Source organism: Mesitornis unicolor, unplaced genomic scaffold, assembly GCF_000695765.1.
Source record: "Mesitornis unicolor isolate BGI_N332 unplaced genomic scaffold, ASM69576v1 scaffold12850, whole genome shotgun sequence".
In the NCBI taxonomy this organism is placed as follows: domain Eukaryota; kingdom Metazoa; phylum Chordata; class Aves; order Mesitornithiformes; family Mesitornithidae; genus Mesitornis; species Mesitornis unicolor.
In genome coordinates this window covers 20,012-37,458 of record NW_010160338.1, presented here as the reverse complement: position 1 = coordinate 37,458, position 17,447 = coordinate 20,012, and the positions used below count along the sequence as shown (strand labels likewise).

Sequence of the window (17,447 nt, the reverse complement as noted above, 5' to 3'; positions counted from 1 at the left end):
GCTCTAGACTGCTATTAGACTTTGAGCTAACAAGTGAAAAGCTGACTGGAATACCTATACTGTGTGCCACCCATAAGTGCACTTAAGTTGGGATAAGCCTGACTTAAACTCAGGACTTTGAGTAGCTAATATATTACTTGAGCACCAACTCTGCTGGTGTCTGACTTCTGTTTCCATTTCTGAACACAGTGCTCCATTCTCTGCAATAAAAAAATTCAACTGAGTAGTAATGTTGGAAAGCTTAGCAGTAACGTGTGTTACAGGGGCTATGCCATGCACCACCTTCCCGCAAAGTCTTTGTGAATCTTTGCTTAGACTTCAGCTGCCTTTTGATTCCTACTGTGATCAGGAGCCACAAGTGAGAAGAGCAATTGATGACTCAGACTGTGTTTGCCTTCTGGTAGTCCTTGGGTATTGAAGTTCAGATAGAATCTTTTCTCTGTTGAATACCAGAATCCTGAAATGGAAGAGGATTTTTTGTCACTGATCATATTAGTATGAATAGAACAGGTGCTTTATAAAAATCTTAAATAGATGCATATCATAATACTAAAAAGGACTCTATAAATTCTGTTTGATTCTTGTTGTGTTTCCCAAAAATTGCTACCAATTTCTTGAATTTGTAGTGATGTAAGGAAGAAAGAGTTTGAGCTCTATTCCTAGAGGAGTATCTTTGGGTAATTATGCTACTTAGTTTTCCAGACTTGTTTCTAGCATTCTGTAAGTAAGAGATGTGTATGCTTTGTGATCACTTCAGACTTTTCTACAAACTGTTCAGAATTTCACTGGGAGTAAATATCTAACAGTTCTATTGTATACAAGTCAGATTAATTTAAGTTATGCCTACATGGTACCACAATGGGACTGTGTAAAGACCTGAACTAGCACATTCCAGTGAAATATGTAGACATACGTGTGATATATTAAATATTTTAATATTGGAATTGGAGACATGATGATTCCTACTACTCTTGTCTAAGCCATTCTCTCTTGATACCTGGTTCTGAAAATGTGATACAGTAACTTTTTTACACATGCAGCTGGGGAAGGACAAAAGCTGTTGTGATGGCCTAAAAGATAACTGGTTGTGTTTTCTTTCTTACAGAAAATGCCAGAAGCCTCAGAAGACCATAATCATTGGAAGGCCTGTTGACTTCCATTTTTTGGTAATCTGGAACATCATCAATCTGGCATGGCGCAGGGCAGTCAACAGCTCGATGTGCAGGTACTTCATGATCTCCGACAACGTTTCCCTGAGATACCTGAAGGGGTGGTATCTCAGTGCATGCTTCAGGTATGGTAAAGAGTTTTTTAAAGTCTGTGTATTGTATTTTTGTAGTAAGAAAATTCTTTTTAGTGGCATACATGGAGCACAGATTTTCATTCTTCTGGTTTTATTTTGAAACGGTGAAAGACTCCACTACATGCATTTTTGTCCTGTCATTTATGTACAAAGATTTTATCATTCTTCACTTGTGTTTGTGAGGGGTTTTCTGCTGATTGTTCTTCCTTGTCTATGCAACCTGTGACTACAGGAAATAAGGAAAGTGACTAATGGGATGATTATTGGTGGTGGTTACATACAATACTTACACTGGAGGAGATTTTAACAGCATTGACTTATTTTTCCAAGATGAGAAACTGACCTTAGCTGGGAATCTAAAGTTTTTCTGTCTTCCTGGCATCTTTTTGCTACAGCTGTCCAAAGGTTTATTTTTACTTCTTTGCTTTTAAGTCAGTTTTTTTGTTTGGGGTGATTTGGTTTGTTTGTTTGTTTGTTTTCCATTTCTTCCTTCCACCTTCATCTAAAATGACAAATTGGAAGTGTTTAATAACTGACCGCACATAATTATTTTTCAAAGTCATGGTTGACTGGGAATACATTCTGTTAATGGGAAGATTCAGGAGTGGAATAGAAATACGTAAGATGTGGTTTGGCCTTGTATGGCCATGGCTAAGGTGGAACCTAATGTGATAAACTGCTGCATGTGAAAGTAGCAAAGTTGTGTTTGCATCCTACCTGTCCCTGCCAGAACAGTTTGCTTATAACTGTCGCTGTAATTTTTGCACTGTGTGTCTTCTAAACCATACAAATGCAAATGACTTGCTTTCAGACAAATGTAAAGTGGGGGAAGCCCTGCAATGTAACGTTTTATTTATCCTGATGGTCATCTCTTCTGTACTATTAAGTACGTTATCATTTTAATTATTAAACTATGTTTTAAGTCATAGACATTTTTAAACTGATAAAATTAAAGAGCTCTCAATGCTGCAGAAGTATATGGTGTTCTATATATTAAAGTGTTTTGGATAGCTAGTTAACATTACACTGCAAATATCTATCCTTTTTTTAAGTGAGGAATTTATTTCCAAAGCCACTTTATATTTGTTTTAAGATACATGAGCTGATTTCCATTAACCGTTTGCAATACATGCTCTACATTTAACCCAGTATGAGTTTTGGACCTATCAAAAATTAAGGGTCCTTTGAGGTGCTGAATATATTCCATACTCTGAGAAAATCAGATTAGGGCCTGTCTTCTCTATGTTCTCTCTATTTCCACCCTAATGAAGTGACCTAAGGAAGCTGAGGGCTTTCGTTATGACATCCTGTTTAGATGGCAAGTGCCTGATGGTGGCAGTTAACTTTTTTTGAGACTGCTCTCTTGACACTATGGTTGCTGGTTATTATTAGAAAGCTTGGTTCTCGCATGTTCTGGTTTTAAATTTTTCTGTGATAAATCCGAATATTCCCGTTGACCACTGAGGTCTAGAAGGGGAGCTTGGCATGAAGGGGAAGTAGCTGGGGAGGAGTGTCCTTAGAGTCAAAGCTGTACATAATTAAGTAATCGTAATTAATCTTTTGTCATGTTCAGGAGTAAGTCTTCATCTGAGAAGATACTGAATATCTGTGTTCATCTGACAGTGAAATTGTATGAAATTTTGGGAAGGTCATCTTTACTTTAGTATTCAGACTGTCTTAAGTATCGGTACTGTAGAAAAGAAATGTAACTGTGACTTTTCAACCAATGGATAGGATGTTGGAATTTGTATTGTGAGGCCACATGAGTATTAATATGTATACAAATTTTATATAGTGATCATGTTTAAAATAGGAGTGAAACCATTATTAATGCATATTCCTTAGAATGGTAATCTTGGCACGCTAAGAAAGACGGTGGTGTATATGTGTATATATGAATGTGTACACACTTGTTCTGGTAGGAGATGCTGTATGTCACAGAAGGTACCAGTCTTGGATCACATATAACAAAGTTAGGGTGCTGATGGCCAGATGTAGTTGAACTTAAACTGATTTTTTTTTTCTTTAGCTACTGCTTAAATTAGATACTGAACCACAGCTGATACAGGCTGTTGTATGAGGAACTAAAAGGAAAAAAAATAACAAATTCACAATCTGGAATGCTTTCTAGTGACTTTTCTCTTTTGGAAAAGCGATCATTGTTTTAACAAGACTAGATTCAGCTAAAATGAGTGGAGAAGGAAGGGGAGTTCCTCATTATACTTTTGATTTGATTCATAATTTAGTGTTCTGGCACAAAACAAATCAAGCATTTACAGGGGTTATTTGGTTTCCTCACTGATGTATGAATAAACCTTTTTTTAACCCTGAGCCTGAAATTCTTAGAGGCAGTTGAAATTATGTCAGAATTATAAGGTGCTCTGTGGAATTGCCAGTACTTTTTCAAGCAGTACTTAACGGTGACTTCATATTTAAGACACTAAATTCTGTTCTACCAAGAGAAGCTGATTTGAAATGTTGGGCTTTTAAACTTTCAGATAAAGAGAAATACTCAGGTAAACAGTAAAATAAAGGTGAAAACAGTAAACTCTCATGTAAACATTAACATGTCATCTGCATTTTTATTTTGAATTTCCCGTTTGTATTTTTGATCTCGTTTAATTAGATTTGTGCTGTTATTAGAAATAGTTAATTGTACATAACTGTTCCTTGCAGAAGAGCCAAGGATACTAACCATTGCTTTCTCCAAAACTGGACTTGATTTTTTCATTATATAGCTATTTCAGTACTGTTGCTAGTGTTACCATAGCATTTTGCTAGATGCAGTGTGAGCTATTTACTACTTGCATGCTATGACTTAGTAGGTATTACCTTTGCTTCAGAATTTGTCTGTGAAGTGTTATCCCTAGTTACCGAGCTAGGCTCGATTGCAGCTTTAGTTTAATGCTTGTTGAACACTGAGCAGCGGCTTTTTTTTTTGCTACTTGATAGTAATCGTTGTCCATTCTTACTCCTAGAACAACAACAATCTAGATGCCTGTTGTCGAGCCCTTGCACAGGAGAGCAACAAATACTTATATATGGAGTACCATAGCCCTGATGACACCAGAATGAATAGAAATAGCCTTTTGCACATTAATCTGGGTATTCATCCTCATACCAGCTATCATGCAGGGGATGGAGCTCAACTTAATGGTGGTCGTACACTGGTACACAGTTCAAGTGATGGACATATTGATCCACAACGCACAGCAGGTAAACAGCTGATATGCTTAGTTCAAGAACCACATTCTGCTCCCGCTGTTGTGGCAGCTTCTCCTAGTTACAATCCATTTTTCATGAATGACCAGAATAGAAATGCAGCTACTCCTCCTCCACAGCCACCTCCACAGCCATCTTCCATACAACCAGGAATGAACACGTCTGCTATGCAAGGCCCTCCTCCCACGTATATGCACATACCTCGGTACAGTACAAATCCCATTACTGTTACAGTATCTCAAAACCTCCCCTCTGGACAGAGTGTACCCAGAGCTCTACAAATTCTTCCACAGATTCCGAGCAATCTTTATGGGACTCCTGGCTCTATTTATATAAGACAAACATCTCAAAGTTCTTCAGGACGACAGACTCCTCAGAATACACAGTGGCATTCATCGCCACAAGGCCCAGTTCCACATTATACTCCCCGTCCTCTACCTGTGTATCCACATCAACAGAACTACCAACCTTCTCAGTATTCTCCTAAACAACCTCAGATCCCTCAGTCAGCTTTTCGATCACCCCCGGCATCCCAGTGTCCCTCTCCCTTTGGCTCTCCTCAACACCAAGTTCAGCCTCCTCAGTTGAGTCACCAGAGTTCTCATGTTTTCATGCCTCCTAGTCCTTCAACTGTCCCACCTCATCCATATCAGCAAGCATCCCAGACTTTTCAAAAACAAGGCAGTCACTCTGTATCGTATCTTCCTCCTTTTGCCGGACCTAGTTTATCCAAAGGTTCCATGAATAAAATAGAAATTACAGTTGAGCCACCACAAAGACCTGGGACTGCAATGAACAGAAGCCCTTCACCAATAAGTAATCAACCATCTCAACGAAACCAGCACCCGCTGTATGCACCCACTACTCCTCCTTCAAGCTCTCCATCAAGAGGTATGTCGGGTCAACCCAAACCTCCATTTAGTGTTAATCCAGTATATATTACCTACACTCAACCAACTGGACCTACAGGTGCACCAACACAGTCTCCTCGGGTAATGGTATCTCAGCCAAACCCAACCATTTTTAAAATCACAGTAGGTCGAGCACCGACTGAGAATCTTTTAAATTTAGTGGACCAAGAAGAGCGTTCTGCAGCACCAGAACCTATTCAGCCTATTTCTGTAATCCCAGGATCTGGAGGAGAAAAAGGAAGCCATAAGTATCAGAGAAGTTCTAGTTCTGGATCAGATGACTATGCTTACACTCAAGGTAAATGTTTCACGCTGTAAATTGTATTATTGCTAAATGCATTTTCATCTTAAATTTGCTGCTTACTAAGTGAGAATTTTTGAACCTGTACAGAGAATAATAGAAATTGCACCAATAGGCATTGAATGAGAAAGTTCTGATTTTTTTAAAAAATTGCCAAATTCAGTCTAATACTTGAAGAATTTTTGAGGTTCTTAAAGTTGCTATACCATTGGTGTTAGGGGACTTTCTTAAAAGAAAACACTGTGGTTAGTAAGAGTAAATTGGTTTGTTCATACTCTGTGTGTTGGGTTTGTAAATTCTGCATTGAACTGTGTAATAAATCTACATGGGGATTTCACTATTTTTTGTATCTGTTCCCTACTCGGGTGCTTTATAAAACCTGAAGCACTAACTTCTGCAGGGAATTTGAATCCAATTTATTTGCTTTGGATTGAAGAGTATTAAGTGAAAGAGTAGAGACAGGTAGGATTGCAGCTAACACTACTTTGTGTATCAGTACAAGTAATTTTCTGTTTTGAAAGATATTAAAATAATTATCATTAAGAACTTAATCAAAAGTTCACTTTTTCCACTTAAAATTTTCAAAGAGGAGGAAGAGATTGGTAGACGGATTTTAGGATGTGTGTTCTGCTGGATAGCAATGGAACATAGTCATAATGCTTAGAAAAAAAGGATGAAATCTAACCTTCAGCTGAAAACTACTTTTCTCAGAGTAATCTGCTTTATAGATTTGAAACATTTAAAATTGAACAAATTAATCGATCTGCAAGCATTCAAACCAATCATTTGAGGTAATGGCAGAATGATAATCAGCAGCAATTGAAGAGTTAAAGCAATTAAAGAATGTGCTTTGTTTTCGCATTTGTGTTTAGAAAAGAGTCTGTTCCTGCATTGCTCCTTCGAGTCTTCCTTTCACTTTCAAGTGCTGAAATAATGGTTATAACGCTGCCCTGTAGTTCTTGATTCCTTAGTTTGCTTTGTGTCTTTCAAGTTGTTTTAACTCATTGACAAGGAGCAGTTCTGTACCTGCTAGACCCAATTAGAAATGTTATTTAGAGGGTACGGACACCAGTAGGTGTGTAACTCCTAGGCCCTACGCTTTGTTTGGTAGTGTTCCTGTTTATTACAGCTTCATTAAAGATTGCCAGGCACATGAGAAAACTATAAGTGGCTTCACATCACTGAGAAAAACGTTCTGAAATGTGGAAAACTGGTTTTGCCTTTGTATCTTCGATGAGATTTGTGTATTTTGAAAACAGAACCAATAAAACTAGCTCGTATATGCTTTTTGGAGCATCTGCTTTTGTGGCAATACCTACCGCAGCTGGGACTTTATTATAACTTTTAGTATTGCTGCACTCTGAACTCCTGATAGAAATAAATTGGAGAAGAATAAATGTTACATTCTTTACTACCAAAAAGGAGTCCGGAAGAAGAGTATAGTTAACAGCTTAATGTAGGGAACAAGTTTAATTTTCTTTTGAATGTGAACCATTGTGAAAAGTGTTACCAAAAATCCATTCCGGTGTCTGAACTTCTACTGTTTCTTTGTAGCATGAGTCATGTTTGATGAGTTGTACTAGCGTATAATGCAAAGCTATTTAATGTAGTCATATCAGATGTTAATTTGGAGGAGTCACATAAAGACAAGGTTTGATAGTAATAATGGAAAGTCATACAGCCTGGTATCTGTACTTTTATTTTTTTTTAAATTTCATAAACTCTACTTGCATGACTTAGGCTACGTCAAAAAGTAGAGAACAATTTTGTTCAGTAATACTGGTGCCTGTATTATTAAAAGATCTGATGTTATTCTTGAGTAGGATTTTCAATGTCTTTTCTTTGGCTGTGAATTGATGTATCCATACAGAATCCAAAGTGTTTTGCTACATTTTTGCATCGCAAACTGACTTCTGATAAAAACCACTGTCATTTTTATGCTTCTGACTTTTTTTAATCCTCCCACATTAAGCTGTGTCATATTGTTGCTTGTTTTTCTAACTTTTTTTTTTTAGGTAGTATGCAAATATTCTTGAGATACTTTGTGGGTTTTTTTTTACCCCTGTTGGATAGAGGTAATGAAAAGGACAGGTGCTGGCTGATGCTTTGTATGAAATAACATTTTGCAGATTCTGCAACACCTTCATACATTTGAATGGTTTGCTTGGAACATTGTTATACGAGCAGCGTGCTTATCTGAATACCCACAGCAAATTTCTCTCATTTTTCTGTGTCCTGGTAGACTTTAATCAGGTAAAAACAGCCAGAACAGAAAGTGCTAAGCATCACACTAATTAACTTGGCCCGTTTTGCATCATGATGAAATACTTAGAAACAGTCTTCCTGCAGAAGCTGAATATTCTTTTCTAGCTAGTCAGAATTCTTTCTTTGTCTGCTCTGGGAGCCCAACATCAGCTTCTGACTGAGAGTCATAAATTTAAGTACCATGACAAAAATATGAGAGAAGGATTAACAGCAGAAAGAGGTTAGAGGAGAGTGAATCAGCTCTATTGGAGAATTAAAGACTGAAGCACCTGAGCTCCCCACACTTTTTATTTTCTCAATTCTCTAGTCTGTTTTATTGAAGTTCTATAGTTTTGCCTTTGAGCATTGGGGAACTTATAATATTGAGAATTACAGTACTCTCTGAAAAGCTAAGACAACTTAAAGTTATTATTGCATAATCTGTAATAGCAATGAAAAAAACCAATTCAGGGCTGACATTTGGCTAATGTCTTAAGGCTAGTGTGTCAGCTGCTATTGAGCAGCAGATATGAAGCGTGTCTTACTTTCTGATCTTACCCCTGGTATTTATTTTTTTTGTCAGTACAGTATTAATATAACTAGGTTACTGTTTCATCCTGAGAAGCTGTCTCCTTGTACAGGTGCCTTTGTAATTTTGAGACGAGAAAGACCAAATGCAAAAAAAGAAGCTTTGACCGAAATGGTAATATCAACTTCAAGTTATTGTCTAAAATGTGTTTTTATTCTGGAAGAACCTTGTTCTGAATTGTAGTTCATTTGGCATGAAAGCATCTTCACACTGATATTTGGCTGCATGTTTATGATCACTTTTTTTTCCCAGAAAGGTCACTCATGAATCTTACACATACGTTAAGAATTCGGTTTTCCAGGTTTTTGTGTGTTAGTAACTATTTCTTCCATGTAAAACATTAGCCTTGCTGTTACATCAACGAGCAAGGATGGAGAGATTAGCAAAGGAACTGAAGCTTGAGAAAGAAGAGCTGGAACGCCTGAAATCCGAAGTCAATGGTATGGAGCATGATCTAATGCAGAGGCGGCTTCGGAGAGTTAGCTGTACAACTGCAATTCCAACAGTAAGCAATTTGTTAGTATTTTAATTCAAGATACAAATTTATTTTTTGTGTTTTCATGAACAAAAGTATTACACTTAAAAATATTTTGAGGTATAAAATCTTCAGTCTTTGGAAATTTTTTTGTAAGTTCTTGGCTTGTAAGCCAATTCTTATAATTTAAGTAACTGATAGATACGTGTCCAACTTTCTTAGAGTTCACAATAGAATTTCTGAAACTTGTGCACATTTGCTTTTCTGGATCACAGAACTGAATAGATAGTTGCTTCCCTACAACATAGAAAAGTGTGCCGAGTAACTTTTCGGCGGTGATGTTGGCTCAAATAGTTGGCACCTCTCTCCTCTTTTGAGGTGATTCTTCCTCTCTGTGTGACTTTCACCTGCAAGTGACCCTAGCCCAAATATTTGTATGGCTCTGATAAGAGAATTCATCTGACTGAAAAATAAATTCTGCTTTGAGCGATTGTTTTCCAAATCAGTTCAGACTTACTGTGTTGATGTAAACAATGCACATGGATGTATGCTGGAAGGCACAGTAGGGACTGTTGGCTACTTCACTAGTGTAGCTGCTATATTTTTCACCTGTCTCAGGGCAGCATTTGGCAGGTATGTTCTGTGAGGAATACAGAGCCAAGTGTGCAAGGATGAGGTTAGGAAAGGCAAAGGCCAACTAGAGTTGAATCTGGCATGAGGTGTCAAAGACAGAAAGAAGGGCTTCTATTGGTACAAAGGTGAGAAAAGAAAGGCTGGTGAAAATGTGGGCCCATTGCTCAATGAGACTCAGTTACATAGGACATGGAAGAGGTTGAGGTAATAAATGTCGCCTTTGCCTCGGTTTTTACCAGACCTTCAGGAATCCTGAGTCCCAGAGACCCTGGGAAAAGTCTGCAGCAAGGAAGATATACCCTTGGTGGAATCAGGGTCAGGGAATACTTAAGCAAAGCAACATAGTTGAGTTCATGGTCCTGGATGGGATGCACCCAGGAGTGCTGAGGGAGCTGGCAGATGTCACTGCAAGGCCACTCTAGGCAATCTTTGATTGGTCATGGTGTTTGGGAGAAGTGCACGAGGACTAGAGGAGAGTAAATGTCACTCCTGTCTTCAAGGAGGATGCAGGGTACAATAGACTGGTCAGCCTCACTTTGATCCCTGGGAAAGTGATGGAGCAACTGATCCTGGAGACCATTTCCAGGCACATGAAGGAGAAGAAAGTTATCAGCAGTAGTCAGCATAGATTCACCAAGGGGAAGTCAAGCTTGACCAATCTGATAAAATTCTAGGATGAAAAGACTGTCCTGGTAGACAAAGGGAGAGCAGCAGCTGTTGTCTACCTAGACTTCAGTAAGGCTTTCTACATTATCTCCTGTAAGATCTTTACAGAGAAGCTGATGACATATGGGTTGGATAAGCAGACAGTGAGGTGGATTGAAAACTGGCTGAACAACCAGACCAAGAGTGTGGTCATCAGTGGCAAAAAGTCTGGTTGGAGGCCACACTAGTGGTGTGCTGCAGGATTCAATACTGGATCTGATCCTGTTTAACATCTCCCTTAATGGTCAGAATGATGAGACAAAGTGTACCCTCAGCACATTTACTGATGACACAAAACGGGGAGAATTATGCTGCCATTCAGAGGGACCTCAGCAAGCTGGAGAAAGGGGCTGACAGGAACCTCATGCCATTCAGTGAAGGGAAGTACTGAGTCCTGCACCTGGGGAGGAACAACCCCATGCACCAGTACAAGCCAGGGGGCAACTAGCTTGGAAAGCAGTTTTGCAGAAAAGGCCCTGGTGGTCCTGGTGGAGACCAAGCTGATTATGAGGCAGCAATGTGGCAAAGAAGACTAATGATATCTTGGGCTGCATTAGAAGTCTTGCCAAGAAGGAGAGAGAGGTTACCCTTCCCCTTTTTTCAGCATTGGTGAGGCTACACTTGGGATTATGGTGTCCATGAGTGGGCTCCCAGTACAAGAAAGAAACATCGTCATACTGAAGAATCCAGTGAAGGGCCACAAAGATGATTAAGCATCTCTCCTGTGGGGATAGGCTGAGAGAGCTAGGCGTGTTCAGCCTGGAGAAGAGGAGGCTCAGGAGGATCTCATCAATGTATATGAATATCTGAAGGGAGGATGCAGAGGACAGAGCCAGGCTCTTTCTACTGGTGCCCAGTGACAGCACCAGAGGCAATGAGCACAAACTGAAACACGGGAGAGTCCTTGTGGACATCAGGATCCACTTCTTTTACTGTGCAGACGACTGAGGACTGACACCAGTTGTCCAGAGCAGTTGTGGACTCTTTGTCATTGGAGATACTCAAAAGCAACCTGCTGTATGGGCAGAGGGGTTGGTCCAGATGACCTCCAGAGGTCCCTTCCAACATCAGACATTCTGTGATTTTGTGACTGTCTGTGGTGCTGGAATGTCTCCCAGCATAGGATAGTTATTTCTGCATACATGTTAAAAATCACTGCTGCTAGCATTAAGAACACTTTGCATTCCAGTAATTTGGGGTTTGTTAATGATATGCAAATGTATGGACTTAAATAACTTATTATTCTGTTAAGAATAATTCATGTCTTGCAGCATTGAGCAGTGTAAATATACTGAGCTGGAAGGTTTGGCATGTTGGAGCTCCTTGGGGTGATGCAAATAGATAAACTTTGAACTTATTCAGTTATAATCAAGTAATACTTAATGTGAACTGCAGCTCATATTCTGTTTCCTGATCATCTTGTTGTAAGCTCATGTAGCAAGTCATCAATTTATATAGAATATTATGGTGTATGGTTTTATAAACGAGCTCAGCTGTGTCTTCTTACTAATGAATTTTAATATTAAGTAACTTGTTCATTTTTGTTGACTTGTTTTCCTCCTCAAATGTCAATAGAAGAATGTTTATTAAGGGATAAATTGGATAGAGGGAGTGGGAATCTTGTCTTTTTTTTTTTCAGTGCCTTATCTATATTCAGTTTCTAATAAAGCTGTTAAGAAAGATATAGCAATATTATTTCTATGTCAGGTAAGATGTTGACTTTCCCACAATTACTATTTTGGGTTGTTTCTTTCTAGCCTGAGGAAATGACCAGATTGAGAAGCCTCAACAGACAGCTCCAAATAAATGTAGACTGTACACTGAAAGAAGTTGATCTCCTTCAATCTAGAGGTATGGAATTGATAGGGTTTTTTTTTAAACATTATTTAAATATGGGTGGGAGTGTTGCAGACAATAAGAAGTTGAGCAGGAGTGTTGATCTGCTTGAGGGCAAGAAGGCTCTGCAGAGGGATTTGGACAGGCTGGATTGATGGGCTGAGGCTGATTATATGAGGTACAACAAGGCCAAGTGCTGGGTCCTGCACTTGGGTCACAAAACAACACCGTGCAATGCTACAGGCTTGGGGATGAGTGGCTGGAAAGCTGCCCAACTGAAAAGGATTTGGAGGTGTTGGTTGGCAGCCAAGCTGAACATGAGTCAGCAGTGTGCCCAAGTGGTCAAGAAAGCTATTAGCATCCTGATCTGTATCAAGAATAGTGTGGCCAGCAGGAGTAGGGACGTGATTGTCCTAATGCACGCAGCACTGTTGAGGCCACACCTTGAATAGTGTGTTCAGTTTTGGGCCCTCACTACAAGAAGCTGGAGTGCGTCCAGAGAAGGACAGTGAGGCTGGTGAGGGGTCTAGAGCACAAGTCTTGTGAGGAGCGGCTGAGGAAACTGGGATTGTTTAATCTGGAAAAAAGGAGGCTGAGGGGGAGACATTATCACTCTGTACAACTACCTGAAAGAAGTTTCTAGCAAGGTGGGTGTTGATCTCTTCTTCCAAGCAACAAGTGATAGAACAAGAGGAAGTATCCTCAAGTTGTGCCAGGGGAGGTTTAGATTGGAATTAGGAAAAATTTCTCGTGCAACAGAAATTATATAAATACAGTAAAACAGATTAGAATATGCATAGTCCTGCTTTTTTTTACCAATAATGTCTTCTACAGAAAGATTTCTGTTTTCACATATTTTTAAAGCAATACACAACACTGAACTGGAGGTGATTCTTCAATATGGGATTAGCCTGTTAATATTTGGTAATATCTACACAAACCTGAAAACACCTGACAAAAGACTACTCAGAGAAAAGCTAATATATAATGTCATAATAAAAAGATGTATAAAATCTGAAGCCTCCAGATGTTCACATCATGGGTACAGGCATGTGAATAATTTCTGAGTTACACTTTCTTTTCTTTCCTGACAGGGAACTTTGATCCGAAAGCTACATGTAACTTCTATGATAACATAGAGCCTGGTCCTGTTGTGCCACCAAAGCCATATAAAAAGGGTAGGTCAACAAACAAGAATCAGGCTACCTAATCTGCATTGTGAAAGCTTTTTATTTCCCTTTTTAAAAAAAAGTCTGTGTTGACAGGAAGCTATTCTAATTATTGTAACTTTTCTCTATATAAACCAAGATAGCTATTTTTACATAAGTGCAGTAATCCTGGCTACAACTTGTTTTCCTCAGGCAGGTTGCTGCAAATCAATGTTCTGTTAATGTTATTTGTAAATACTGTTACTCACTATTAGAAAAAGAGTTGAAAGTATACAGACTTTTATGTGTTAACTTGAGCTTCCTAATTATGGGTTTGGTTTTTTTATAAATACTTCTAGGTTAAAAGCTCTACATCAAGCTTGTTTAGCTGTCTTCTAATATGTGTTTTTAGGGTTTTATAGTTTAGTTGGGAACTTCTATGCAAGTTCAGTTGGTCACAGCAGCTTTTTAAAATTTGCATTTTTATTCTTAATTCTATGTTAACTTGACTGGTAACACTTTAACTATTTTTTGTGCAGAGTTTGAATTTCAGAGTAGCTCTGAAGTTTTAGTGCAGCAAGAGCTTCAGTCATTTTAAGGACCAAGACAGAGCACATTGGTCTAAAGTGTTAACACTGTCCCACTTGTACAAGTTCATTAATGGTTTCTAAAATTTTCTGTGCTAGCTGTATAGTATCTAGGATTCATATCCAGCTTAGGACACTTAAGTTTTATGTAAGCACAGGAGCTATGTATTTAGTCTCACTTTTTGCCCAGTGGAGATGCAGTCAGTACATCCCAGAGTGTAGCTCAGCAGGCCTCTGAACTCTGCTACCTTTGGTGGTGGTTTTGGAGCAGAATCCTGCCTTTCGTGTCAGGTATTTTTGGACTTTTGTTTTTTTTGTGTTTTTTTTTGTTTACTCTCTGAAATCTGTTAACAGAATGGTTTCAGATGTTAGTGGAACTTTTTAAACACTTATCTTTCTGCTGAAATAGCCAGTCTGGGATCCTGTGCTCTGATACAGAGAAAACAGAGGTCTTTCCTCTGAAAAGATTGTGTGATAAATTTTACAATATTGTGTCTCCTCTTACTGTAACTAGCATATACTGAAATTATTAGTGGAAAAGAAGTCACTCTTCTGAATCAATAATCATATAATCTCTTGAAAATCCAAATTTTGTAAATAAATTCTAGTTGCTGCATCTAGCACTTCACAGTGGTTTTTGCAGTTGAATTTTGAATTCATGCATGGGAATTTTCTCCTCCTCTTTTGAAACAAGTCTTTTACCCTTCAGTATAATGAAATGCTTAGAACTACTGCTCGTGGTTCATAAAACACTCAATACTGGGATGTGTTCCCCTGCATAGGTGGTATTGTCCAGGAAAGACGGTAGCAGCAGGTGAGCAGTGGCATGAAGGCAGCTGCCTTGATTCATGTTAAATTGCAGTGGTCATGTGGTTAGTTTAAGGCACTGCTACTTCATGATGCTTGAAGAGATTCTCTTAACTACAGTAGCCTATTTGTTTTATTATTTCAAAGCAACATAATGGGCAAAATTTGCATGAAATAAGTGATTCTATTTGGCAGTAGGAAAGATAGTGTCTTGTAAGTATTTTACAACTTTTATGACTAGCTTCCTGGTTTTGTCTGTATTCTGAGCTTGGCATTTAACACGGAGTCCTCAAAATATTTTTTTTTTTCCTTAAAAAAAAAATCTGTTTCCTTAATATTCAGCTGTTGAAGAAGGCATAGGCAGAAAGGCAGGTGTGGGCAGACAAGGGGTTGCTCTGTGCTGCCATCTGGCTAGTCAACATGCATGCAGTCTGGTGCACACACTGCTTGCTTAGAAGGAATCTGTTGAGGCCAAGCACTGTTTGTATGACTGTGCAACTTCTGGACTGAAGAGGGTTTACATCTGAGCAAGGAGGTTACTTTTATTTCCTTTAAGTATGTCTCCGAAGACAAACCAAAGTGCTATTTGCACTAACTTTGTCATCAGCCATCTGCTAGATATCTTAACAGATGACAACAATTTGAATTAGAAATTGCAGTCCTTTTATATGCCATAAGTTCTCCTTTAATTAAGCTGTTCTAGAGGTGTTTGTTTAGCAGATGGGTATCTTAAACAAATTCTAGGTATGCGTGCTAATGGTGTTTCGAATATTAACATTTTGTAAAACGTGTTTCCATATCCTACAAGCATTTGTCACTTTTACTGGATAACCTGAGGTCTTGAAGTTGGTAGTAGGAGACGCCAGAAAACCGAGTCTTTCTGTGGGTTAATACCTAATGTATGACTTGCGTACGTGCTGATTTTAGGAATGAAAACAGACTTAAGTGCTGCTACTTAGACACATTTCCTGCTGCAAAGCCATGAGGAAGAACAACAATCATCTTGTTTTGAAACATGTTTACCATTTTATTTTTATATTGTATTTTCTTCTGCCTGAATAAATGCTAGAAAAAGATGTGGAGATATCATCCGTTAGACCATTTGAAGGAACTAATTTAGTAGTAGTCTTTCACTCCAGGTAAAGTAGGGTTATTGGAATTTAGAATTTGGTAACTGCTGTACACAAACCTGTGAAGTCATTCCTTAACAGGATAGTGTTGCAGTGTCAGTAACAAAAATTCGGTGTGTTTTAAGCTATTAAACCTGTAGCAGTATCAGTGACCTAACAGTGGTGACTGCACTTTTTGTTTTTAATGTAGTATGGCTAAGTGACTTTACAGAAGTGAAATACTTTAAATACTCAGATTTCACAAACTGAATTAGAAGTGCTTTAGCAAAAGACCTTTACTGTTACCAAAGTGGAAATGTTTCTGCACAGATTTTAAGATAGAATGTTTAATGAGGTGACAAACCAGTGGTGTGGTCTTGGCTATCATCCTTCTCTTCTGAAATAAGAAAAAATGTTTTCCTCTGGCTTCTTTTAGAGCATCAAAACAGCTCCAAACAGACTCCACGGACTCAGCCAAGAGATGAAGACTTTGAAGGGGCTCCATGGAATTGTGATAGCTGCACCTTTCTAAATCACCCAGCACTAAATCGCTGTGAGCAGTGTGAAATGCCGCGATACACCTGAAAATCAGGAAGGAGCTGCACTGGGTTGAAAACAGGCTCTCAAGCCAACAGCTGTGGAGAAGGAAACACGGGGAACCTTTCAGTTCATCTGCCCAGCCTTTGCCAGTTAACAATCTTATTATTGCAAGGGTGGGGGAAATGTGTTAAGATGTTTCTGCTTGTGCTACACTAAAAATAAGTAAATTAAGGGTGAAATTCATTCTTATCCCTTTGCAGTGAGCAAAGCAGAAAATGAAACCTGAAAATGTAAAAGGATTAATTTTGGGAAGAATGTATACAGGAAAGCAAATAACTACTGGTGTTTAGTCCTGTGGTTATAGCTTCTGCTTACTGGCTCTAAAAACAAAAACCAACAAAACTATTTTTTTTTTTAAAGAAATTATAGGACTCTTAGCAATGGTGTGAGATGTTACACTTAACCAGAAAAACTGAAGAGCCAGAGCTGACTTAACCTGGCCGCAGCTAGCTGGAAAATAAAGGCTCCCTGTGCTTCTAGATTGTAAGCTACTGAAAAAGAAGGCAGGTAAATGCAATGAGAAATTTTACAACATATGAAAAACAAGGAAATGAGTATTTGCAATTGCTGCTTTTTTTTCAGGGTAACTTATGTCTACAAAAAATTGCTGTTTGGAATAGTAACCTGAGGTGACTAAATGGGATATCGTATGAGCGTTACTGAGAGTTTAATCAGAGGTAGTTTTTTACAATCCCTTTTGCTTGTACAGTGCTCACCTGGCTGTGTCAACACTGGTAATAAACTAAGAACAAATTCTGCCGTATTACGAATGAAACTACTGCTGCATGCTTTCATTAGGCCGTCGTGTTTCAAAGCTAAAAGTATGCTTTTATATACAACAATCTTCTAAGCCTGTGCTCTGTAGCAGCACAGTGACATATGCCAAACACAGACTACTCCAAATTTGGTTTGGAAGACTTTTGCTCAGCCATGGTTGTGTGTGAGAAGAGTTTGTACCCAGCTCCTTAGGCCTTTTC

General features: G+C 38.6%; 1 protein-coding gene across 1 annotated transcript; it reads left to right on the top strand.

Annotated features, from left to right (window-relative positions):
* The first annotated feature begins 1,192 nt into the window (after window positions 1–1,192).
* TAB3 (TGF-beta activated kinase 1/MAP3K7 binding protein 3) lies at window positions 1,193–17,007 on the top strand. The gene is made up of 6 exons (XM_010189677.1): window positions 1,193–1,294; window positions 4,282–5,734; window positions 8,915–9,075; window positions 12,141–12,234; window positions 13,314–13,397; window positions 16,307–17,007. The coding sequence occupies exons 1-6, from the start codon at window positions 1,193–1,195 to the stop codon at window positions 16,453–16,455; spliced, it is 2,043 nt and encodes a 680-aa protein (XP_010187979.1). The 3' UTR covers window positions 16,456–17,007.
* The last annotated feature ends 440 nt before the right edge of the window (window positions 17,008–17,447 follow it).